This window comes from Ursus maritimus, unplaced genomic scaffold, assembly GCF_017311325.1.
Source record: "Ursus maritimus isolate PB19 unplaced genomic scaffold, ASM1731132v1 scaffold_24, whole genome shotgun sequence".
NCBI lineage: Eukaryota > Metazoa > Chordata > Mammalia > Carnivora > Ursidae > Ursus > Ursus maritimus.
In genome coordinates, this window is record NW_024424897.1 from 1,776,579 (window position 1) to 1,801,107 (window position 24,529).

At 66.1% G+C, this 24,529-nt stretch overlaps 2 protein-coding genes across 2 annotated transcripts in view; one reads left to right on the forward strand and one right to left on the reverse strand.

The window, feature by feature from the left end:
• PVALEF (parvalbumin like EF-hand containing) overlaps positions 1–3,507 on the reverse strand; it is a 12,865-nt gene extending 9,358 nt beyond the window's left edge. Inside the window, exon 1 of the mRNA XM_040640056.1 lies at positions 3,297–3,507. Coding sequence (XP_040495990.1) covers positions 3,297–3,400 — 104 coding nt within the window. The 5' untranslated portion in view covers positions 3,401–3,507. The remainder of the gene's footprint in view (positions 1–3,296) is intronic.
• A 4,595-nt stretch (positions 3,508–8,102) lies between these two features.
• The window catches only part of AATK (apoptosis associated tyrosine kinase), a 29,924-nt gene continuing 13,497 nt past the window's right edge, over positions 8,103–24,529 (forward strand). The window contains exons 1-5 of the mRNA XM_040640052.1: positions 8,103–8,609; positions 18,516–18,649; positions 21,357–21,504; positions 23,728–23,807; positions 24,277–24,395. Coding sequence (XP_040495986.1) covers positions 8,282–8,609; positions 18,516–18,649; positions 21,357–21,504; positions 23,728–23,807; positions 24,277–24,395 — 809 coding nt within the window. The 5' untranslated portion in view covers positions 8,103–8,281. The remainder of the gene's footprint in view (positions 8,610–18,515; positions 18,650–21,356; positions 21,505–23,727; positions 23,808–24,276; positions 24,396–24,529) is intronic.

The following is a 24,529-nucleotide window of genomic DNA, read 5'->3' on the forward strand; positions in this document are numbered from 1 at the left end:
CGCGTGGGTCAGGATTGGGGTGCGCTGCTCATCGCGGCCTTCCTCAGTGCTTCTGACTCTAACATGACGCGTTAGGATATTGGTTACCGATTACGGAGTTCGACAGCATTATTGAGATGTAATTCACACACCGTAAAGCTCCCTGCTCAGAACGCACAGTTCCGGGTGTCGTAAGGGTACCCAGGGTTGTACAACCATCACCCCTAACTGCAGAGCACTTTCATCACCCCAGAAAGAGGCCCCGCGCCCCTTCGCAGGCACTGCCCATCCCCCCGCCGCGTCCCTACGGTTGCGGGGCCCCCCTGGTGCCTCCCTCATGTCGCACCCCTGGCCCCACACCGCTCCTGCATGTGAGAGACCTCCCCTTTCCTGCATCTCCTCCGGCCCCCAACTCCCTTCTGCAGACACCCTGCCCAGCTAGGCCCGTCCCCTCGAATCCTTCCAGGGAACAGTGCCCTCCCCCCACCGCCCCAGGCGTGGGGCGGGCAGGACTTGTGCTGGACACTGTCTGCCCTACATGCCTCTGTGATCATAGGCCCAGAGGCATCTTGCCCGTGACCTCGGTCTCCGTGGGCCTAGGGCTTACTCCATGTCCTATGCACCTTGTGACAGGCCAGCCCCTTGGGCAGTGGTCACTCAGGTATGTGACACCCCTGCCCCCCCTTTGTTAGGCACAGCCCCTGCTCTGGCTGTGGAGGGCTCTGGGGCCTCCTGCCTCTCCCCAGGTCCAGGAAGGAGGGGGCATGTTTTCAGGAACCTTTGGCCATCCCAGGATTGGCAGAAGCCACGCCTGCGGGAACCCTGGGGTGCGCTGGCCACCGGTCAGCCCCAGGTTGGCAGGTCTGCCCCTGCCCGCCCTCACCCCTGCCTCCCCTATACACTGGGACCGGTCTCTCACTGCCCCTGCCCCTGCCACTGGACAAGCAAGGCCCTGTAACTCTGGGCCCGCAGACTTGCATCTTCCTGCTGGTGTGCGGGTCCTTTGCCGGACTTGTCTTTTCTCAGAGGTTGGGGAACTGGACCTCCAGCACGGAGGCCAAGGAAAGAGTCCCCGGCAGCCTGGCCGGCCCGAGCAGCTCCGCTCTGCCCTCCACAGGGCTGACGTGCCTTGTCCTGCCCAGTCAGCCTCATCATGCCAGCCGAGGGGCAGGCTCATGCTGGCCTGGGGGCCTTGGGCTCGGGAGCTCCCGGAAGGACCACAGTTCCTGTCTCTGCCTCTGGGAAGCACGCATACAGACCCTCCCCTGAATTGCAGCGCTTGCTGGCTGCCCTCCCATGGGAAACACTGACCCAAGGAACCGACTAATGGTGGGGGGACCTGGAACGTACCTAGTTCAATGGTCACCATGCCCAGGGAGTAGCAGGGCTCCTGGTTCCAGAAAAACCTCAGAGGACCCTGGTTCCCTGCAGGGGGGCGGGGGGCAGGTGTGGGGTGTGGGGGAGGAGTGTCACTACGGTCAAATGGGGTGTTGCACCTAGAGCCCCTGGGTCTTCCCCTGCCCTGCCTGGACCCCAGAGGAGGATTCGGAGCCCCAGAGCTCTGAGATCTGACCCACCCTCTGCCTGAGGCTTCCGCTCCAGGCGGCCTCTGAGTGTTGGGAGTGTGTGTGCACACGTGTGTTCACTTGCAGACCGTGGCACAGAGAACTATCTTCTGACCCTGGTCACTGAGGCCAGTCACAGTGGTGCAGAGGCTCTGGACAGACTCAGCTTAAGGCCGCTGGCCATCTCCCCTGGGTGTCCCCAAGGAGTCTGCCCGGATTGGTTGGGGTCCAGGTATGTGGGACACCTGCTTGGGTGGGAGGGAAGGTCCTCGACTGTGGACCCAGCCCCCTTTCCCTGGGGACACTCCTAGATCACAGCCCTCAGCCACCTCCACCCTTGGTGGCCTCTGACCCTCCTGGCTCCTGGGATCTGAGCACCTTCCACAGACCAGGCCCTCTACTGGCCACTTGACCTGTGGCTCCTTCATCCTCCACCGTGGCCTGGGGGCAAAGCTGCTTAGAGCAGCAGCCATACAATCAGGGCTGGTAAGAAGGTTCTGGATACCCTGTTCTCCACAGGCCTGTGGTGGGGTGGGACTGCCCCTTCAGGGGACCCGTAAGGTCTGAAGGGAAAGGACGGGACCATTCCTTTGCCCTTTGGACACTTTCTATACAAGGGGCCCCCTTAGAAGGAGAAGGTCACGTTCCAGCACATTCTCCCTAAGGGGCCGACTCCTCTGCCAGGAGCATTGAGCCTTGCTCTCCCCAAAGCCTTCTGGGCCCTGGGCCCTGCAGGTGTAGATGCCTCCTCCTGCTCCCACAACACCCCTGCCCCCCAGACGGGCCCTGCCAAGGGGTCGTGCTCATCGCGCCAGGGAATGAATGGACGGATGAACGAGCGTGACCCAAGTTACATAAAACCCAGATCCCGGCTACCCTGTAACTCCCCCGGCTCCCACAAGGAGGAGGGACGTGGGCCTCAACCCCCCCCCCCCGCCGGCCGCCCGCGCCCCACGGGCCCCCCTGCAGCGGGCGCCGCAGCGGTGCAAGATGGCGCGGCGTGGGGGGGACGGTCCCTCGGTGCCCGGCGCCGCCGCGCCCGCCCCAAGCGCCCGGCGCTGTGCACTCCCGGGCGGGGGCGGCCGCCTCCTTCTCCCCGGTCGTCGCGGCGTGGCACAGGCGGGGGTGGCTAGTGCAAAAATACCGGCCCCCCTCCCCCGCGCGGGCGCCGCCCCAAGGGCGCGGAGGCCGGACCCCGAGCCGCCTCCGAAACCTGCGTGTGCGGGCCGCGTTCCAGGCCCCGAGCCCCGTGCGCGTGGCCCCCCGCGCGCCTCCGGGCCCCCCTGCGCGCGCTTTCGTATTCCTCCTGCGTGCCACGGTGCCCACCCCCGCGTGTGCCGCCGTGCCCTCTCCCGCGTCTCGGGGCCCCCTCCTGCCTCCGTGTCCCCATCCTCCGTGCCTCCCCCGCGTCTCCAGGTCTCCCATCCTGCGTCTCTCTGTCCCCCCTGCCCGTGCCTCCGTGCCTCTTCCCCCCCGCGCCCGTCTCCGTGCCCCCCAGCCTCCTGGTCCCCCCTCCGCGCGTCTCCGTGCCCCCCCCGGAGGAGCCCCCCGGTGCGCGCTTCCCTGCAGTGTCCGACCATGCCCCGAGCGGCGGCGGCGCGCCGGCCGGGCGGAGGCTCCTCGTCCGCCGCCGCCGCCCGCGCCTGCGCCTCGCACCGCACCTCGCCCGGCCCTGCACCTCGTTAAGCCGCCCGGCCCTGCGGCTGCAGCCGCAGTGTGCTTCGCCTGCGCTGGTGTGTGCGTGCCCTGCACCTGCGGCGGCCGCTCGGGCGATGGCGCGGCGCGGGCCGGGGCCCCGGGCGTCCTGAGCGCAGCGTCAGCCCGGGGATGCCCGCCGCGCTGCTGGCCCTGGCCATGTCGTCGTCCTTCTTCAACCCCAGCTTCGCCTTCAGCTCGCACTTCGACCCCGGTGAGTCCGCTGGCCGCGCCCCTGGGCCAGCCCTCTGCCCGCTGCAGCTGCCCCCAAACTGCGGGTGCTGCCCCCCCCCAGTCCCCCCACTGCGGACATGATGCTTCCTGAGCGGCGGTTTCCTCTTTTGCATGGAAATTAACCCTTTCCCCACCCGGAGCAGAGCCGGCAGAAGGAGCTCCTGACAGGAAGGACCCCTAGAGACCCCGCTTGGTGGAGGTGGGCAGGCCTTGGTGCTGGCACTGGCACTGAAGCTTCTGGCAGGGGGGTGGGCAGTGGAGCTGCGGGCCACTGTCTCTGTGGATGCCTCCGGCTCTGGTAACTGGGGCAGGGGGGCCTGCATTGGCCCCAGGTGTCCGGGGGAGGAAGTGGCCAGGACCTGGAAGAGGTGGGACTGTTGCCTTTGGGTCCCAGGCCACCATGCCCCTTTGCCTGTCCATGGTCTTAGTGTGGGAAGCCCCTCTCCATGCTGGGAGCCAGTTCTAGGGAGCCTCTGCATGGGGAGGTGGGAGCAGCGGCCGCCCACAGGACAGAGTCCACTGGGCAGAGGCTTGGAGGAGATGGGCCTCAGTGGGTGTCCAGGCCTCCTGGATGGCGGGGGAGGCCCAGGTGGCACCGCCTAGCTGGCTGCGGGGGACCCAGGGCCCGGCGTCTTACTCTGCCAGACTGACGGCACCAGCCACATGTTTACCCGAGGCTGCCTGGCCGCCTGGCCGTGGTGGGCAGCTGCGGTGGGCGCAGGGGTCAGGGGTAGCTAGGGGCCAGCGTCTGGTACCGGGAGGTGGTAGGCTTTCTTCCCTGGGTCTTGGCCACCTCCAGCCCTCCTTCACCAGTGTGGGAGAGAAATCCCTGCCCTGGAGCCACGGCCCAGGGGCCAGAGTCCCACCCACATGTCACTGGAGCTCTGGCACAGGCTAATCCAGCCAAAACAAAGCCATTCGCACATGTGACGGGCTCCCCTGGGTCTCCCTGCCTGGAGCAGGGCCCAGTGTGTGCAGCCATGCGCAGGGTCCCCTGGGCACGGCCCCATCTGAAGGCATTTGTTCCTGGGGGAGGGAGCTGACGTGAGGTCTCTCTGTTGGATTTAGGGTGTGGGTGTCAATCGCTCAGAAAAGACTTCCCGGGCAACCAGCTCCCAGGGCTTGGAGAACACGCTGTCGCCAGTAGATGGCCCAGAGTCTGGGCAGCAGCAGCCCTGGCTGGCCCGGGGGCTGGAGGGCAGCAGCCCCAGACCCGGACAACCTTTAGGGACAGGCCTCCAGGCGGCTCCAGGCCAGTGCTCCAGGCAGCCTGCAGGCTGGGAGCTGGGGGTCCAGCCTTAGGATGCGGCCTTGGAGCTATTGGCAGGGTTGCAGTGTGTGTGTGTGTGTGTGCACACGCACGTGCCAGGAGTGACCCCGGCATGGAGGCCCTACCCCATGCCCGGCCTCTTGCACTCTTTGCAGAGCCCAGACTTGCCCTGCGTGGGGTTCAGCACCCTCCTCCCTACACTCGGGTGTGTCCTGGGCACCAGACCCTTCCCCCCTTCAGAGAAACAACAGAGCTTTGCGTGCCTTGCAAGTGTTTGTGTGAACAGCTGCGATCAGTGTAATTATCACGTGTCACTTTAATGACTTACAGGGAAAGACGTTGTCAGGAGGGCACGGGGAGGTCTCGTCAGCAGGGCCGTTGAAGGGCAGAGCTGTGTCCCCCCCGTGGGAGGGACAGCCCTGGCTGGAGGCGGGGGGTAACCGGCTGGTCCCCACGTGGGTGTTGGGGAGGGGAAAGGAGGGATCCCCTGGCCTCCTGATAAACGCCTGGCATTCGGAGCCCAGCTCCCACCCGTCTCTCTGACGCTGTCTTCTCATCTGTAAAATGGGACAGCAACGCCTGCCCTCCTCGTGCTCGTTCAGTGCCTGGGGGAGCTTGGCCCTCCGCGCACAGAGATGCGCTTCGGGGGGGGGGGTGGCAAACACGCCGCAGCTCTGTGGCGTCTCCCCAGCCCCAGGGGGACACAGGTGGTTCTTGGCTGCTTGTGGGGCGGGGGGGGGGACCCCGCTGGGGGCCATCAAGCCCAGAGGGCAGGGAAGACCCATGTCCTTGGCCATCTGGAAGTTTGTTTCTGTGGTTGCTCCACAGTCAGGGGTGGACAGAGAGGCCGGGCCCAGGCAGGGGGTCCTCACAACGTCATCAGGCGAGGCCATGCATCCTTCTTGGGATTCTGCGGTCGCCCCCGTGAGGGGGAGGCAGTGATGGTGGCGGTTATATTGAGAAGGGGACTGAGTTTGAGCCTCAAGTGAGGCCCGGGGCTGGGTGTCCCTCACCTAAACCAGTGCCCGTCTGGGCCACCACCAGCTCTCAGAGATTGGCAGGACCGGGGTGCCATGAGGGGCCAGGCCCGAATGCATGCTCTTGGGGCAACGTGGGCCGGTGCAGGCTGCACTTCTGGGGTCCGGCTCTTTCCCAGGATGTGGGTGGCCGTGTGGGATTTCTTGGTGTCACAGCTGCATGACCTCAGTGCTGTGTGGCCTTGGGCTGATAACTCAACCTCTCTGAGACTCAACCTCACATAGGTGACACCTGACCCTGGGGAGACTAAGTGGGCAAGGTGTGGGAGCCAAGAACTGAGGAATGCTGGGGGGTGCCACGTGGCTGGTCGGGAGCAGTTGGGCCGGGCTGGGAGGAGGGCATGGTACGGCCTTGAGGGAGTGGGGTCACCTCAGTCGGTGTCTGGCGGGGGTAGGCCTTGCTCAGGCTGTGGTTTCTGGGCAGGCCTCGAGTCCCTGACCCTGGGGGGCCTGGAACTATCGGAGGGGCTGCCCCCCGGGGTCCCCGGCAGTGGGTGGTGGACCCACCTCTCCCTGGCCCAGTGGCCCTGTGTCTGCTGCCTCAGTTTCCTGACCTGTAAGGTGGGAGCCAGTGCGGTGCTCACCTCTGAGGGTCACGTGAGGGTCAGCAGGGTCGGTGGCGCAGCGAGCGAGCGAAGCGAGTAGTCAGGCTGTGGGGCCGCAGCTGACTGGCTGCTGGGACAGGGAGCTCGGGACAGTCGGCAGACCAGGCAGCCCCTGGCCCTTCCCCCAGCCCCTTCCCCCAGCCCCTCTGCTCACGTCGCAACCCCACCCCACCCCCGGTCCAGGAGGGGCTCGTGCACGCCTGTGACTTGTGCCCCGCGGCTGGCCCGGGGCTGGGCACGCATCCATGGGGAGAGGTGCCCCTGGGGGGCCCTCGGGGGACGGGCTAGGAGCCCTGCTCCCAGGCTGGCAAACGCACCTGGCAGCGGTCTCAACCCCGGTGGCTTCTGCTCACGGCCTGCTGCCGTGGGGCCTGGCTGGAGGCAGACGCTGCCCAGGCCCCCCCCAGACCCACTCAGGCTCGGGGGGCCCAGAGCCGGCCCTTCGGCCAGTGTTGCTTGCTTTCCTCGTGCCCTGGAAGGGCTGGGCGGGTCTGTGTGGTGCGGGCCATCGAGGGGAGGCATGCCCCTCTGGGCGGGGGGCGGGGGGGCATGCCTTCGCTTCGGGCACATTCTCCAGGAATCCGGGCTCTGCCCTTCCCTCAGGGGGCTGCTTCTCTGCCACAGGGCCCTGCACCCACGCAAGCAGGTACGCACACAGGTCACACACGCGAGCACACGTGTGAACACCCACACGCACACACGCGTGTGCAGGTGACCGTGGCATGTGCGCACCCGCACACGTATCTCTTCACAGGGAGCACACGCTCCGCGAGCAGCTGGAGCACCGCTGCGGGGCACAGCTGGTGGGTTCAAACACGTGGTCCCCTCCTTGGGGGCGGAGGGGGTGTCTTGGGCGAATTCACCCTGAGCGTGGTCTCCTGGGCCGCCGGCTGCCGGTGTCCCCTGCCTGCCATGGGAGCCTCTTACGCCTCCATCAGCCAGAGCCTGGACCTGGGCCTGGCCGGGACCCTCTCCCCGGACTGTCTTCTAGGCCTTGGGTGACCTTGAATGAGGCACGTTGCTTCCCCTGGTTTTTGTGTGTGGATTTTCTCGCCCCCACGTCCATGGGGGTCCCGGCCCGTGAGGCCTACTCAGCCCCGACCAGGGCCTGTTGCACCCATGGCCCTGACCTCCTGGGTGTCACAGCCACAGCCCCGTTCTGCTGTTGACTTCCGCTGGCCTGGGAGGGGGGCACTAGGGCTTCCTGGGCAGGGGTCCTGGCTGAGGGGAGAGCCAGATCCCACCTCCCCGCTTTGGGCCCCAGACCCCACCACTGCTCTCACTTCAGTCCTGTGGACAGAGCCGTCTGTCCTGGTGGCTGGTCCTCAAAGGCTACCCTCTGCTGTCTCCCGGTCACGGAGCTTTTCCCAGGGTGGGCTGAGCCCGGCCTCTCCCGGCAGCCATTGCCTCGGGATGCACGCGCCCCTCCTTTATCTGGGAAACTCCTCCATGGACCCCATCTTCCCCGCCTCAGTGGGCTCCTGGATATTAGTGTCCCCCCCAAATTCCTGCCCCCCCAGAGCCTCGGGATGGTACTGGTTCAGAAGGAGTCTCTGTGGCTCTTAGGAGTTCAGGTGAGGTCATGCCGTTCAGGGTGGGCCTACATGCAGTGGCCGAGGTCCTGACGGGAGAAAGTAGAGGGGGTTTGGGAGAGCAAGAGGCCCCGGGTGCCTCCAGAGGCAGGGAGAGGCCGGCAGGATCTAGAAGGAGTGTGGTCCTGATGGAGGGCTTCTGGCCGCCGGTGCTGAGACCCTGCAGGCCTGTCGTTGCTCCCCCACCCCACAGTGATTTGTTCTGGCAGCGCCGGGTCCCTCCCCGGCGGGCCCCAGCCAGCCTCACCTCGGTACACGTGGTGGCCATACCCACCTGGAGGAGTCTCGAAAACTGAGGGAACCCATGTGCGGGCGGCCTTGGGACCCGCGTGTCCACGGGGCCCGGCCTGCCTCTCGCACAGGAACGGGCGCCAGCAGGACGGCAGCTGGAGGCCTCCCCGCCCCCGGCAGAGGAAGCCGCAGAGGAAGCGAGGGCAGGGGACGCCGGGCCGGAGCCAGTCCCCAGGCGGCCTGTCTGGGCTGTGTCCACACCAAGCCCCCTGGCTTCCTCCGCCAGGGCCGGGGCCGAGGCCGGGCGCCTGGGTGCCCGGAGTGGGGTAGGGGGTCTCCGGACGGTCACCCTGGGGTTAGACCAGCGGTAGGAGCCACGCGGGAGCGGCTCCTCGAGCCGGGTACGTGGGGGTTTCTGGGAGGATGTGGGCCACTGTCTCCCCCACCGGCCCCGGGGGGCGGGGGCTTGTAGTCATGAGGCCGCAGCCCCGGCTCCAGCTCTGGCGGAGGAAGTGGCAGGACAGGAATGGGCAGGGCTAGTGTGGTGGCTGGTTCTGGGCAGCCTGGGGTCCCTCACCTGTCACAGGGTGTGTGGGGTGAGGCAGTGGGGTCCTGGCGACTGGAGGACTGGGTGGGACCCACAGGTCACCTCTCATGGCGGGATGTGGCTGGGCCTGGCCTTGTTGACCCCTGGCGAGGGTGTGGTGTGTCCCCTCCTTCCCCACAAGGAGGGGGCCCTGCAGCTGCCGCCCACCTGCTGGCCTGGGCACATGGCCTCGGGCAGCCCCGACAGCTGGCCTTGGGCTGGCCAGGGAGACAAGCTGCCATCCGTGTGAGCCAGGCCAGGAGCAGGGGAGCCAGGGCCCCAGACCCGGCCTCTGCTGGGGTCTCCCGTGTGCTGAGGCTGGCGTGAGAGATGGGCAGCAGGATGGTGCTGAGGACACTGTCCTGCATCGAGGAGTCCTTGCTGGGCTTCCAGCTCTGGGGAGGGTCCTGCAGGGCTTCACGCCCTGTTCTGGCCACACTAAAATTCTTAACAGTTTTGAACAAGGGGTCCCGGGGCTCCATTTTGCCCCAGGCCCTGCAGATTCCGCGGCCAGTGCCGCTCGGGGCCCCTGGCCAGCTGCCGGCCCCCCAGGAGGGATGTGGTGACTTTGTAATGCTGGACACCTGCGCGGGCTGCCCGGCGCCACCTGTGGTCCCCAGGAAGCGGCGGGGGTGCTGGCGGGGAGACCCGCCAGCCCCAGGAAGAAGGAATTCGACTTTCCACGGGACGTGGGAGCCAGTGTCCCGCGGGCTCTTGCTCAGCCTCTCGCTGGGGGGCGCTCGGGGGGGCGGGGGTGAGGGTGGGGGTTGCACCTCGCGTGCCTCGCTCGCTCTGCGGACAGCGCTCTCCCGGGGACACAGCGCGGTGCGTTCACAGGCCCCGCTATGGACGGTCGTCGCCGCTTCTCTTTCACAGTTTTGTTGACTGTGATTCACGTTCCCAAGGACTCCCCCCTTTAAAGCATGTGCTTCAGTGGTGTTTATCAGCCTCGCGGGGTTGTGCAACCGTCACCACCAATTTTAGAGCGCTTCTGTCCCCGAGGACAAACCCCACACGCCCTGCCAGTCCAGCTCTGTTCCCTGACCGCCCCCCCCCCCACGCAGGCGAGGACACGTCATAGCAGCAAACCGTGCAACACGGAGTCTTCGTTGTGTCCCTGGACTCGCGAGTCGGGGCTTGCTCCCAGCGCTTGGCGTCCGGCTTCTCACCGCGGCCGATCTGGGGCGCAGCGGCCTGACTGCCTGAGCCCTCCCATCTCCCCCGCGAACGCCCCTCTGAGCCTTCCCCTTATCACTCTGGGGCATATTTACATATTCTGCGACCGAGGCCTCAGGCAGATAGCTGTGTCGTGGCTCGGATCGCACTTGGTTGCGGGCCGCGTGTCCGCCGCGGAGCGTGCCAGCGTGCGAGCGCGTCTTTCCCGATTCCGAGCTCAGGGGCGCCACGCTGGTCGCCCGACGGGCCACCGAGGGAGAGGCAAATGCGCCCCCTCGAGACCTTCCCCCTCTCTCTTCCTTTTTTCCAAAAAGCTCGTTGTGAAGCATTTGGACCATCCTGTTTATTCTGGGAGGGTGCCTGAAGCCGTACTGGTGGGAAGCAGCCCCCCACCCCCTCCAAGAGGCAGTTTCTGTCCTAGAGGAATGGCGCTCCGGCTTCTCAAAGCCACTTAGCCTCTGAGGGAGCTGTCCTGGCTCCTCGGTGGGGCCTACCCCGGGCAGGCGGACCTTGGGCTCCTTTTGCCAGGCCCACGGGCACATTGCTCCCTGTGGCTGAGGCCACCCCCGGCATGGACAATGCTCCTGCTGCCCCCCTTCCTTAGCCGACCTCGCCCCAACTCTGCCCTGCATGGGGTCCAGGCAGAAAGTTGGAGCCAAGGATGGCAAGAAATCTGGGGCTTGGGCGATTCTGAGCCTGGTGGCCCCTTGGCCTCTACCAAGCTGCTGTCCCCCAGCGCCCCCCGCCCTGGCCATGCTCAGGAGAGGGACTCATCTATCCAGCTCAGGTCCCTTGGGATGACCTGGTGCCCAGCACGTGTCAGGGCAGGTCCCCAGATGAACAAAATGGCCAAGGCTATCTTCCCGGGGTGTCACTCACAGGCCCCCAGGGGGAGTGGGAGCCCCCAGGCGTGCATCTCTCAGGACAGGTGGACGAGGCTGGGGGCCAAATGGGAGGAGCGTTCGTGCCGAGCCCGTGTGTCGGTCAGAGGGGAATGTGAGGCAGCACTTGAGTTACTCGTGCTCACCCCAAGCCCTGCAGCCTGGGACCGGCCACAGGGGTGGGGCCCACGGTGCGGGGGGGCCTCTGGTGTCAGTGGTGGCCAGGCCTGGGTTTCTCACGTGTCACTGGACAGTGCGGAGTTGCGGAACTTCCTTCCGTCTCTGTGTGTGTGACAAGCGGGCCTGATGCGGGGCGGGGCCCTGCTGTGGGGTCCTGGGGCGGGATCCTGACGGAGCCCCTGGGGCTGGGCCACCCCCAGACGGCCAGTGCGTGCTGCTGGGAGTGTGTGTCTGGGTGTGCGAGTGTGTGTCTGCGTCCCTGTGTGTCCGTGCCCACGCACGTGCCACGTGGTTGAGTGAGGACATGGAAAAGTATGTGGGTGTGCATGGGTGGGAGTGTGTGAACACACTGAACGTGTGAGTGGGAACAAACATATATGTATCAGTGTGCGTGTGTGCACACGTGCGTTTGAGCGCCAGTGCTCAGTGTGTCCCCCTCCCCCATTCTCCGGAAGGAAGGCCCCCAGGCCTCCTTGGTGCTCTCCTGCCCCTGGCGAGTTAGAGGCCGAGAGCCCCCCTCGTGGTCTCTAGGCAGGGCTTAGCTCCTGACCCACACTGGCCGCAGGCAGGAGGGCTGACACCGCTGCCCTCAGCAGGTCTGTGGTCTGGGCTCTGGGAAGGAGCCCTCCGGGTGAGCGGCTGCCATGACCCCACGTGGCCCACAGCCACCGCTGCCCCAGCAGGCCCTGTGCACCCAGCGGGGCGGCCCGGGTGGGGCCTTTGAGCTTCGTGTTCGCATCAGGGGGCTGGCGGGCTCCAGGCCTGTCGCTCCAGGCTTGCGCCTTAGCTGGCGCTTAGCCGTGGGGCCCTCGTGCGTCCCTCTCAGCTCCACTCCTCTGTCTTTGGGGTGCACTGTCCAGATCACCGGCTTCCTACCACCCCCCGTGCTCTCTTAGCGCCAGCCTCGGCCCTGCCCACCTCCCGCACCCTCTGTTCTGCACGCAGCAGGTGTCTGGGGAGTGGAGCCTGGGCAGCTGTGGAGGTGGGGTCTGGCTGCTCCCCGGCCAAGTCAGAAACCGAGGGTGGGCCTCAGTTTCCCCACCTGGCTGTGGTCAGAAGAGCCTGGCATGGTCCACGGTGGTTCTGGGTTCAGTGCCAGCTCTTGGGGTGGGTGGGGTGAGTCCTGCTGGTGTGGCTTTCAGCACGGGAGGCTGGGGGCGGGGGAGGCAGATGTGCTGGGGCCTGGGGGCCAGGAGGCAGGTGTGTCTGAGCCCGCGTGTGGGCACGTGTGCTGCGGCCACTGCTCCCAGCCCTGCACCGGGGGCCTCCCTTGCAGACAAGCTAGGGCTCCGGTTTCATTCCCTGGTCTGTCCTTTTACTTGTCTGGCTGGCCTCTGAGATTTGGGGGAAGTGAGGAAAAAGAGGGGCCTGGGTCCTGCGTGTGAGGCACCCGGCCACACAAGCCCTGGTGGAGGGCTGCCGTGTCCCTGCTCGGGACTCCCTTCCTCTTGGAAGAAACTCCCAGGTCTGGGCCCACAGACAAACCTTTGTGGAGAGCCTCTGGCCCCCAATCCCCCGCCCCAGATCTGCCCACAGGATCCTGCTTGCCCCCCGCCCTGCCCTAGGAACCCCAGAATCCTGCCAAATCCTGCTGCTTGCTCCCGCCGGGGGCTGGGAGGTGGGGGTGTCGGAGACAGACGATGGGCCTCTCCGGGCTTCCCCAGGACCTCGGCCCCTGACGCCCTGGGCAGGCGGACCGCCACCCTGAGTGCCGTTCGCTGGCCTCATCCTGTTAACTCAGCGGAACGCCCTCCTGGCCGAGGTTCCTTCCTGTGCAGGACCCCGTTTGCGTCACCAGGCGGGCATGGGGGCAGGCGGACTGGTGCCAGGATGTCCTCAGATGCCTGGCCGAGGCCCCGCCCCAGGCCTGTGGCTGACCCTGGAGCCTGAGTCCCCGTGGGCCGGGCGGCTGGGGCACCTCCCAGACGGAGCCCAGGGCTCCCTGACTGGGCCAGGCTGGGGGCCCCACAGGAAGAGTGAGCTCCCCGTGGTGCGAGCAGCCAGGGCGTTGGGCCGCGATGGGCAGGACTCCTGTTGTGGATGTGGCCCGTGTCCCAGGAGGGTTTGGGCAGCTCCGTGAGGGGACAGGGTGAGACGGGAGGCTGTGGGCACCTGGCGGCAGAAGAGTGAGCCAGCCAGGGGTGGGGGTGCGTTGGGGGCTCTGGGGGTCGGGCAGACCCTGACCCGGCCTCCACGGGTGCGGAGTGCTCACTACACACTTTCTTAAATTGAAGTGAAACGCACAGAACATAAAGTGAACCATGTCCGGGTGAACAGTGGGGCATTTCATGTGTTCCCAGTTCCAGAACATTCTCCTTACCCCATAGAGACCCAGCGTGCCACGCACACCCCCCGGCCCCTGGCAGCCGCACACCTGCCCCTCACCATGTGGCCGCACAGCACTGCTCGGAGCAGCCGCCACTGTCCCACAGCGTCACTCGCGGGGGACGCGGCTTCCCACTGTCCACATCCTCGCCACGCTGACTTCCCATGACAAAAATCGTGGCCATCTTAGCGGGTCAGATCGCTGTCTTGTTCTTTGGGGCAGCCGCCAGGCAGACGGCAGGGTGTGGTCCCTCCGGGGAACACTGGGGAAACCGAGGCCCTTGGCGTCGAAGCTGGAGGGGTTGACTGGCCCTGCCCTCGCTCCGTCAAAGTGGCTCCTGAGTGCTGTGTGTCTCAGGCCCCCTGGGATGTTCCCTCAGGCTGAAGGGACGGCCAGGGGGATGGCCAGCCCGTGGGCAAGTGGGGGTCCGCGTGGAGGGCTCGGAGGGGGCGTTGGGGGTTGGTGATTCGACGATGGCTCTGGTCCTGGGTGAGGAAGGACCAGGGAGCTGCAGACCCCCAAAGTTTGGGCAGGGTCCTGGCTGTGCTGGTGGCAGCCAGTGGCCTGGGGAGAGGCAAGAGGAGTCCGGGGGCAGTTGGGGTGTCTGGTTTGGGGAGTGGCCGGGCATGGGTCCAGGGAGCAGGTCTGTGATGCTCACTATGCCGGAGGGAAGGGCCAGGCCCAGGTGCCTATGGGGGTCTGGAGCCCCAGAGGAAGTGCTGGGACCGCAGTGGGGTCAGGAAGGTGGTGGAGGCCCAGCCTGGGCCCACTTGGGGGTGGGGAGGAGGGTCCAGGTCAGGACAGCGAGGTGGGTGCTGAGAGGGGAGGGCATGGTGGATCGGCCCTGGGGCCCAGAATGCGGCCCAGCTCACTGTCCTTTCTGCGCGCTGGAGACGTGGCCGAAACTCAAGTCCCGGCATGGTTGGAGCCAGGATCTCTGCCCCTTCTCCTGCCATCCATGTCCCCATCACGTCCCCGGGGAGACCTCACCGACCTCGGGCTATGTGGCTCCGGGGGGTGGGGTTTGAGCAGGGGGTGAGGGGCGGACCCTGGGACTCGCTGACGTCAGGGCTTCATGGTGTGTGTGCTGGGCTGTGGGGGTCTTAAAGATGGAACGATGGGATGGAATGTGAGCCACGATCACATAAAATGGTACACGTTTGGTTGTAGGAGGACCGCGTGCTTGTCGTAGGAGACGCAACGTGCAGACGACCTGAAGGACTCTGCCGTCCGGACGAGCGCTGCTCGCGTTTCGGGATCTTTCCTTCCAGGTGGTTTTTGTTTGTTCACATAGTCGTGACCCGGATTTGTAAATGGTTCTGCAATCCTGCCTCTGGTCTCAGCTCCATCAGGGTAGAACTGAAACAGAGTAAATGGCGGGGGGGATCTCAAGCCGACTCCATGTGAGCGCGGAGCCCGACGTGGGGCTTGATCCCACCACCCTGAGATCACGACCTGAGCCAAAATCAAGAGCGACGCTCAACCCCCCAGCCTCCCAGGCCCTTCGACGGTGTGTATTTGCAGTCTGCCCTCTGGGAGGCCTGGTGCGTATGTTTGGAGGACCCCGAGCCTATGGCCCCACAGTCACGTGACTGACGCCTGGCGCCCAGACGTGTCCTCGCGGCCTTGCCGCTTCTAAGTAGTTCGATGCGGAGCTTTCCTTGTTCACAACTTCTCTTTCGACTCTTTTTACGGCTCCCGTTGCAAACGTACCTGTGGGTTGTTTTAATCCTTCAGCTTTGGGGGCATCGTCTGGGCTCTTTTCGTTATAAACGTCACCGCAAAGTTCACCGCGTGCGTGCGAGACGTGCTCTGTCTGTACTGGAAACGCACTCATTCCCGGGTTCGCGTTTGTTCTGGGTTCGTGTGTCCTCCAGGTCAGTCCCTCGGTGTCAGTGCCCAGACAGGAATCACTTGGCCAACGAGAGGGCCGACTCCAAGGCGCGGCTCTGCGGACGGCCCCCCGCTTGCCCGCTGCTGCTGGGATGCCTGGGCCGGGGGCCTGGCGGCGGGGTCTGGAGCGCGGGCTGCGGCCGGGGACGCCCTCCCTCTGGAAGCAGACGTGGTGCTGGGGGTCGGTCGTGGTTCTTTGATTATGGACGAGGCTGGACGTCTTCTTGCGGGCTTCCTTAGTTGTCTTGTCCATGCTGGGGGGTCTCAAGGTGATTTCTTAGTTTTTGCTGATCGTGGGCCCTCTGTAGTCAGGACACCAGTCTTTTGATGTACGTTCTGTAAGTGGTTTTTCCTGGTGTGCTACTTGCCTTTCATCCGGGGCTTGGATGGAACACTCGTTTTTATGGAGCCAGATCCATCGATATTTTGTGACTCCCTCCACTACTTTGAGCGTAAACATCCTCCAGGAAGAAGCCCGCTGTCCACCTCCCTCTTCTGCGCCCCTGTGATCTGGCTTCGACGTCAGTCTGAGGTTACTCTGGTGTGCGGTGAGGCGCGGTTCCCCTGCACGGCCCGTCACTCCCACCGCGGCCAGCCTGGCCCTCGGCCCCTGGCGTCCCGCGTCTTCCCAGAGACACTGAGCGTGCTTTTAATGATTGCACTTTCTCATGTGTGACCAGCTCCAGGCCAGGGCCCTCCCTCTGCTCGATTTGGCTTCCTTCTGGGGTCACAGGACAGGTGCTTCAAGAGGGGACGGGGGAGGGCAGGACCCCGTCATGTGACAGCCCTGCCCGGCCACCACTCACCTGATGGCAGACACAGGTCCTATTTTCCTTTTATGGGAAGCCCAGCCAGGCACCTGGTTCTGTTCTGAACTGTCTCTCCCCCCCCCCAGTGCCCCCCAAGCTCCCCGGACATGCTCCGTCCCCTTCACAACCTGGAAGGGAGACCTCGGTACACAGCAGGTGCCCAATAAGGGTGAGGTGCTGTTCCTAGTCCTGGCTGTGCAGCTTTACGGAAGGTTGTGCCCTGTTTGAGATGACAGCAGTGGTCAGGCCACCAGGCCGTGGAGAGCGGCGGCCGGGCCCGCGGGGGCTGTGCTGTGTTTGTCACCATCCGTGTTGCTTCTGCGGTGGGTACAGTAACTGGCGAGACAGGGTCCGCTGCCACAGACCGTCCCACGCAGGCGCCTCCGCGGGGACGGGACCTGGCATGGAGGGCGGCTGGGGACGCTGGGCGGTTCTGGCGGGCAGAGCGATGACACGGTTGGCGGTGGGGGCGGCGCTGGGGAGCGCGGGCGGGTCGGCGAGCACGGTAGCTTTTGCTGTTACCTGTCACGGGTGTTTAATTTAATGAACGTGTTGACTTTGACAACTTGTGTTTTCACACGAAGGAGCTGCGCTCTGGTCCCTTCTGTGTGGGTTCACCTAATTGTGGCCGAAGGCTTAATAGCAGCGGAGGAGAAGCCTCTTGTGCCACAAGTGTGACCCGCCCAGCCCGCAAGGCTCTGGGGGTGGCAGGGGTGGGCTCTAGTGGCTGCTCCAGGGAGCCCCTTTGGGGTTTTCCTCCAGAACCCCCAGCCCAGCCCCCTGCTTCCTGCAGCTGCCCCCCCGGGCTATGGTGGCCCCTCAAAGGGTTTGGGCCCAGGGTGCCTGAGGCTGAGGCTGGAGGCCAAGGGCAGGGGCTGAGGGTGGAGGCTGAGTCTGGAGGCCAAGGGCAGGGGCTGAGGGTGGAGGCTGAGGCTGGAGGCCAAGGGCAGGGGCTGAGGGTGGAGGCTGAGGCTGGGCCTCCTGAGAGCTCCTCTTCCCTGTGTGTGGGTGTGGGGAATGGGCTTGGAGACCTGAGCAGGAGCCCAGGCTGTGCTTGCCATCTTTCTAGGCCTTTGGGCTCACACTGCCTCCAGGCAGCCCTCCAAGATATCACATTAGCTTGCAGCCCTGGCTTCCTATGTGAGTGCAGAAGGTATGGGAGCAGAAGCACGTCAGTCAGAGGTCAGCTGTGCCTCCTTAGGCAGGCTCCTTGCTCTCGTTGAGCATTCATTTCTTCCTGTCCAGCGGGGACAGGCCTGGGGTCACCTCAGTGGCTGGTTAGGATCCCGTGAGGCCTTGCTGAGACCAGGTCTGAGCTGATGTGATGGGCCTGGTGTGGCAGGTGTGCTGGGTTGGGTGGTGGGGTCTTGAGCGGTCAGCCACTGGGGGCTGAGGGGTGGGATGCTTGGTGGGCCGGCAGAAAACCTCCAGGGGCCAGACAGAGGTCTTTGGGGCAGGGCATGCCCTGGAGCCAGTGTGACAGGACAGGAGGGGCAGGCCTGCCTCTGTCGAGGGGACACCTGGGCTGTCCCGTGGGCACAGATGAGCCGGGCTTCCCGAAGCCCTGGCTCAGCTGGGGAGTGGGGTAGCCCAGAGCCCTAACTCGGGGGCCATCCTTATGTGTCGGGGGGCTGTGTCATGTTGTCTGGGCACCTCCGTTCCCGCATCTGGTGAGGGCTAGCCGTGTGGGGGCTCTTGTGGACTCGGTGATGCAGAAGGGGAGGTCACCACTGTTCCCAGGACAGAAACAGCACCGGGGGCCCTTGGTGGCACTTCAGCAAGAGGGTAACTTGGAAACGCCAGGCTGAATGCAGGAACTCTACACCCAGCCAGTGTGGTGCCGCCTTCTTGGGGACAGTGGGGTCCTCGTGCCTCAGAGGACAGACAGTCCTCCTATCTCAGGGCGCTGCCCCCCGGCTGCACAGAGCCTGGCAGGTGGCCAGCCCCAACACCTCCCCCCTCAGCGGGGCCCGAGTCTCCGTCCCGGCCCCTCGGGATTCTTGCAGGGTTACCCCGCTCCGAGCTTTTACAAGGTGACCGCCCCTGGACAAAGCACCAGAGAGGGGAGGCAGGTGACCAGTCTGGAAGAGACATGGAGGGCAATTTCCCATAGCTCCGAGACCCTGACCTCATGGAGGGGTGTCCATGAACCCCCCGGGATTGGGACCTGGGAAGGCTCCCGCTGCTTGGACAACCCCTTAGCCTCTGGGTGAGGCCAGAGCGGCGCCCAGTGGCCATTCAGGGGACTGCAGGCTCGGGCCTGGTGACTGGGCCCGTGGGTGGCCAGGGTGGTGGGGCTGCAAGAAGGGCCAGGGCGCTGGGGCTCAGGCCTCTGTAAGTGGGGGTGGGCTGGGGAGTCAGGGGTTTGGCTGGCCCCTGAGTGCAGCTGCTGGGACCGGGTGAGCGTGGGGGGCAGGTCCATGGAGGCTGCCCTGTAACTCCTTCTCCCTCGGCAGACGGCGCCCCCCTCAGCGAGCTCTCCTGGTCGTCCTCTCTGGCTGTGGTGGCCGTGTCCTTCTCCGGGCTCTTCACTGTCATCGCCCTCATGCTGGCCTGTCTGTGTTGTAAGAAGGGTGGCATCGGGTTCAAGGTGAGGGCTGGGGTGTCCGAGGGGGATGTGGACGGATCCCAAGAGTCAGGCCTTCTTGTGCCGGCTCTGTGCTGAGCTTCCCTCCTTCCCGGGGTCACCTGCACCCCTCTCCCCTGGGGGCCGCGGCAGGAGAGGCCTGGAGGCTCTCAGGAACCCCAGCCCACCCTCTCCCCCATTTTGGGTCCCCTCTGTGTGGGCGTGGCCTCTGAGTGCTGTGCGCAGGTCAGGCGCCCCGGGACAGTGAGGATGGGCCTTCCTGCAGGGCCCCCCAGGGGCTCCTGAGCCGGCGTGAGAGGGGCTTGCCTCCCCAGAGGTCCCTGACTTCCTGGTGGTGGAAGTGCCCGGGTCATCTGAACCAGCAGCCGCCCGGACCCACTGTCCCCGCACCCAGACGGCCTTGCCAGCTGGGATCACTCTCCTTTGGGCGTCGTTTACCCCCCAGGGAGGGCGCTGGGTGCTGGTGCTAGAAACCAGGGTGGCCACGCACAACAGTAGGGGTCATCGCTGTTTTTAGAGCGTGGGTGAAATGCACGGCCCTGTCTTCACTAAGGCCGCCCCCGGGCTCCGCTCCCCAGGGCCGTGGGCTGGATTCTGGGGCTGAGGTCCTCTCCTGAGTTGGCGGCTGAGGGGCATTCCAGGGCAGCTGCCCCCCAACGTCCAGTTGCAGCTCTGAGTAGGGAGCACCAGGGGAGAAGCTGGCCACTGAGAACCCGACCAGAGGCTCCGCCCATGTGGGCTGAGTTCTCGGCAACTTAGAGAACAGCGCGCGGGCCTGTGGTCATTCCCCGTGCCCCCTCCCTGCCCTTAGCTGGGGGGCAGATGGCCAGGCCTGGAGAGTGTAGGAGGGGTGGGGCTGTCCTGTGGCCCCCATCGACGTCCACACTGAGTGGCCCATGCCCCAGCCGTGCCCCAGTTCGGAGGACCAGCCCCCCTGCTCTGGTACGCCGTGTCACAGGGGGGTCTGCAGGGGCTGCTCCCCGCCCAGCGAGGACGAGGAATGTGCCTTTTACAGGGGCCGCCCTCCCAGATTCCTCAGTGCCTCCGCGGGGGGGCTGTGGCCCTGGAGGCTGCGGGGTCCGTGCTCGTGCCTACCTTCCCTGCACCCCGCCCGGGGGAGGCCGTCTTCCTGACCCGCGGGCACACCGTAGCACGGCCCCGCAGGATCCGGGGCCAGAGCCGCAAAGTCATGGGGGCAGACGTGGGGGACCGAGGTCAGCCCCTCCTCAGGGTGCTGAGAGAACAAGGCCCCAAACAAAGGCTGGCCTCGGCCCCTCCTACCCGTGCCCTCCTCACCTCCTGGAGAACATGGTGCCCAGAACATTCCAGCCCCAGTGCGCCTGGGTGGGCGGGCCTGCCTGCATCGGGGGCTCCAGCCTGGTCTCTGGGGGCCCAGGGCTGGGCACCTCCGTGGAGCTTGCTGGGCGAAGGGGCCAGGCGGCCATGCTCACGCTGTCCTACTTGATCGCCCGCTCTGCTGGCGCGATCCGGCAGGCTGCCCGGCGGCACCGTCAGGTACGGGCCGGGGCCAGGGCTGGTGGGAGCGGATGGAGCTGCAGCTGCTGCGAGTACCCCAGGGCCCCAAGGGTGGGATCCGCGGCCATGGGGAGGGGAGCCATCACAGCCACCAGTCCCTTCCCCCGTCCCCTTGCCCCTCTCTGGGTAGGGACCAGGACTGGGCCACAGGGACGCAGACAGAGGGCTTCCAGGCGGAAGGAGGGTCCCCGGGGCACGCAGGGCCAAGGGAAGAACCTAGGCCCCCTGGCTCCTGGTCCAGCCACCTGTCCACATTGGGGTGGGGGTGGGGGCTCTGGGCCTCAGTTTCCCCACCTGGGCAGTGGGCTTGGGGGCTCCAGGGATGGGAGCTGCTCTTGTTTTAGTAGGAGAGGATTTCTGAGACTTCGGCTCTTTTCTGGAGTATGCTCTGGACCTGGGAGGAGGGATCTTCCCCATAGACAGGTGTAGGGCCACATTCCAAAATGCGGGCCAGGTAGGGCCCAGCCCCAGGCTGCAGGGCCAGGCTCTTAAGGAGCCCTGGGTCAAGGCAGGTGGCTCTGGATGGTGGCGGGTTGCCTGGCCGAGGGGTGGAGATCTGGGGCGGGGCCTCCCTGTTCTGGGCACTCAGGAATGCTCCTTGTCTGGAAGGGGCAGGCTGGGGGTTGTGATGGAGCCCCTGTCCCCACTTCCCAGCCCTGACTCTGAGGTTGGGATCACAGGCTGCTGGGGGAGGGGTGGCAAAGAGGAGTTGGGGGCAGACAGGATGGGCCTCTTGGTTTCCTGCCTCCGGCCTCACCCCTGCCAATGTGGGGCCAGCGTTGCCCGCTGGTGGGGGTGGACTGGGCTGGGCAAGGTGCTGCTGACCTGGGGCTCGTGGCCCCCACACTTGAGGCCCCCCTCCCTGTGCCTTTGGGAGGGCGGTCACCCTCTCCTACAACCAAAAAGACAAACACCAGCTCTCTGGCCCTTCGGGCAGCTGGAGTCTCTGGGGGGAGAGAGGGTGTGTTCTCTGCCCTGAGCAGCGAGAAGAGGGGTGGGAGGGGCGACTAGCAGGTGCCCCAACTCCGGGGCAGGCCCCCAGCCTGCTCCACCCCCAGTTCCAGAAGAGGTGAGAGCTCGGTCCTTTCTGAGGCTGGCCTGCACCCCTTGACCTTGCCCTGCCCCCCCATCCCTGGAGCCCTGGAGTCACCGCCAGCTGGGCGCCCACCTACAGGAGTTTGAGAATGCCGAGGGGGAAGAATACGCCGCCGGCTTCTCAGCACAGGGCTCCCCTGCGACGGGGGCTCAGAACGGGCCAGACGTGTATGTCCTGCCACTCACCGAGGTCTCCCTGCCCATGGCCAAGCAGCCGGGTCGCTCAGGTGAGTGAACCCCCCAGAGAGGACCGGGGGGTGTGCACAAGGGGTGACTCAGGGTCCGGCCCAGCCTCTGGACTCAGCAGCCGGTGCTCCTGGGGAGGGGGAGGCCAAGGGCTGGTGGGTGCCCCCTTCTGATGGGAGCTGGGGCACTGTGGACGGTCTTGGGTCAGACTTCTGCCTGCCACCTCCCCCACCTGGGGCTGCTGTGCAAAGGGACAGCTCCGGGCACCAGGGACAAGGGACTTGTTGCCCTGGTCCTGGGATGGGCTACCCATGTGCTGAGAGGAGGGGACCCTCTGCTGTCCCTGGACACTTGGCCCCAGACAACCTCCGCAGCGCCGACAGGCCACGCAGGGACATGGGCTCCATTGTGCCCAGTGGGCGGGACCCACCTACTCAGGGAGGAAGGGCTCTTTCGCGCCCCCCTCTGTGGGCAGGGCCCTGAATGGGCCTTTGACTCAGGCCTTGGGGTTGGGGCAGCAGAAGGCAGGGGTCTCTTCCCATGGCTTCCTTGCCCTGTCTTCCATCCGTTCCCCATCCTGCCCCCCTCTGCCCCTGCCCCGGATCAGGGTGACCACCTGCAGGACATATGTGGGTCCAAGCTTGAGAGGTTAGAGGTCAGTGTCTGAGCTGGCCTTTGAACCCGTCTGCCTGAGGCTCGTGCTGTGGGAGCCTCTAGCTGTCTGGGGCCTGTGGGGGTGGTTCCTGGTGTCGGTCTGCTCCCATGGCAGCCTAATCTCAGGTCCCCTCCCTGGAAGCTCTGCGGCAAGGCCCGTGCCCACCCCCAGCTCCTCTGGGGGCACCGAGGGAAGGGGGTCAGGCCCTCCAGGCCTGTGGTGGTGGGCAGGCCCATCCCGCCTGCTCTGCTCCAGGCCTTGCCGGGCCCATGTCCTCGCCGCTGCCCACTCTGAAGCCCACACTTCATCAGGGCACTGGTCTGGGTCCTCAGAGCAGCCCCGGGGCCACCAGGTTGTCACTCCCCACCCCCGTCAGTGTCTCCTGGGGGAGACGTCAGCGGTTATGCAGGAACCAGGGCCTGGGGCTCGAAGGCATGTGCACATCTCTTGACTGACCTGAAAGAGCTGCCCGTAAGCCCCTGAAGGGAGCACGCTGCAGTAGGAGGCCCCCGGACCTTCCTGGAGGCCCGTGGGGGTCTCTGAGCCCATGCTGACCCTGGACAGTGGTCACTAGTGGGGAGCCAGGGGTCGTCCCAGGGGACACCGCCCCCCCCCCAGGCCCGTGGCCCGCAGGCAGTGTCTGGGACCCTGGCTTCTCCCACCCCTCGGGGGACTGTCCCTGAGGGTGGGGCCCCTGGGCCAGGAGATAGCAGCAACTGCGTGCTTTGTCCATTTCTGTCGCTCGAATCGCAGATCTGTAGGGTACCCTGTTTCTGGGGAGGGGAGAGATCTCATGTGATGCAGGGGGTAGCCCACGTGGAGGTCAAGGGTTAAAAACCTGAACGCCAAGTGCCCTGGAGACTGTGGGGGACGGTACAGCCCGCGGGCAGGGCCCAGGGGACAAAGCCCCTCAATGCTGCTCAGCACCAAGGTCAGCATTCCCCAGGAGCAGACCCCCACCCCCTGGGCGCTCCTGGCATTCTAGGCCCAGCCCTGTCCCCCTGCGGCCTCAGGGCGGTTGGCGTGGGAGCAGAATTCGGGGAATCCCTGGGCATGGGGCGTGAGCGGACTCAGCAGCCCTGGCCCTTCCTCCAGGGCCCTCACTGACCCTTCGTCCCTGCTGACCTCACCCAGCCAGGCTGCAGGAGAATGGGCCCAGTGTGTCCCGTACAGGGCTGTGCCAAGCGGCCGCCGACAAAGGAGCCTTTGGTGAGCCTGGGGCTGGAATGCCAGCCTGCGGCAGGGGTGAGGGGACGGGCCGCTCCAGTGCCCTCCTCCCCACGGGCCTGGCCCCGGCCATACTGCCTGCCCGGCATTGCCGGTGCACTAGTCTTGGCTCCAGGCCCCGCCGTCTTCAGCCCGGCGTGTCCCTGTCATTTGGGGACTAGCCTTCTCAGACTCGCCCAGAAAGATGCCCAGATGCGGCCGGTAGGCCCCCAGCTCCCGGGGCAGCAGGCACCCTGCTCCTGATGGCAGCCCCCAGCCGAGGCCCCACTCTGGGGGGCTTAGGGCAGCTCCCCAGACAGGCTGAGTGGGCAGCCCCTGGAGGGGCTTGGGAAGGGCAGATGGGGACAGCGACAGCCCGAGCGGGGGTCCCACTCTGTTACAGTGCAGCTGCTCCAGTCCACGGACCTGGGCCGGCACAGCCTCTTGTACCTGGAGGAGGTGGGCCACGGCTGGTTCGGGAAGGTGAGTTGCTGACCCTGGGTGGGGGGAGTGGGGGGCGCTGACACCGTGGGCCCCTCTCTTGCCTGGCAGGCAGAGGGGCAGGGTGGAGACCTGCTTGTCCTAGAGCCACCCCAGCCCTGGGGTCCCCTTTCCTGCCGGTCCCCTCCCTAGGGTGTTCCGAAGCTGGGAGGCACCTCTGAGAGGGCTGGGTTGGGGGGCCGCGTCTTGGCCCGGGCTTCTTGCTGATCCCCAGCCTGGGGAGCCCCTCTTCCTCGCGGCAGACCCCCTGAGAGAGCTGAGAACAGCTGGGGCCTCGGGATGACCACACAGGAGAGAATGTTACGGCCGGGAGGGTTCACCCAGGAGGGGTCCAGAGCCCCTCTCGCAGACGAGTAAAGCAAGGCTTCCAGGTTCAGGGGGTGGGGGCGCGAGGAAGAGCAGCGACTGGCAGCTGCGCCTGGGGAGGCCGTGGTGACGCCCACCCCCACAGGTGTTCCTGGGGGAGGTGAACTCGGGCCTCAGCAGCACGCAGGTGGTGGTGAAGGAGCTGAAGGCCAGCGCCAGCGTGCAGGAGCAGATGCACTTCCTGGAGGAGGCTCGGCCCTACAGGTGGGTGGGCCCCGGGCCAGGCGGGCGGGGGGCTGCTGGGCACGGGGCCCTGGGGACAAAGGCAAGCCCTGTGCCGTCCCTGCTTCCCCCTCCGCCTGCAGAGCCAGCCCCCCCCCCCCCCCCCCCCCCCCCCC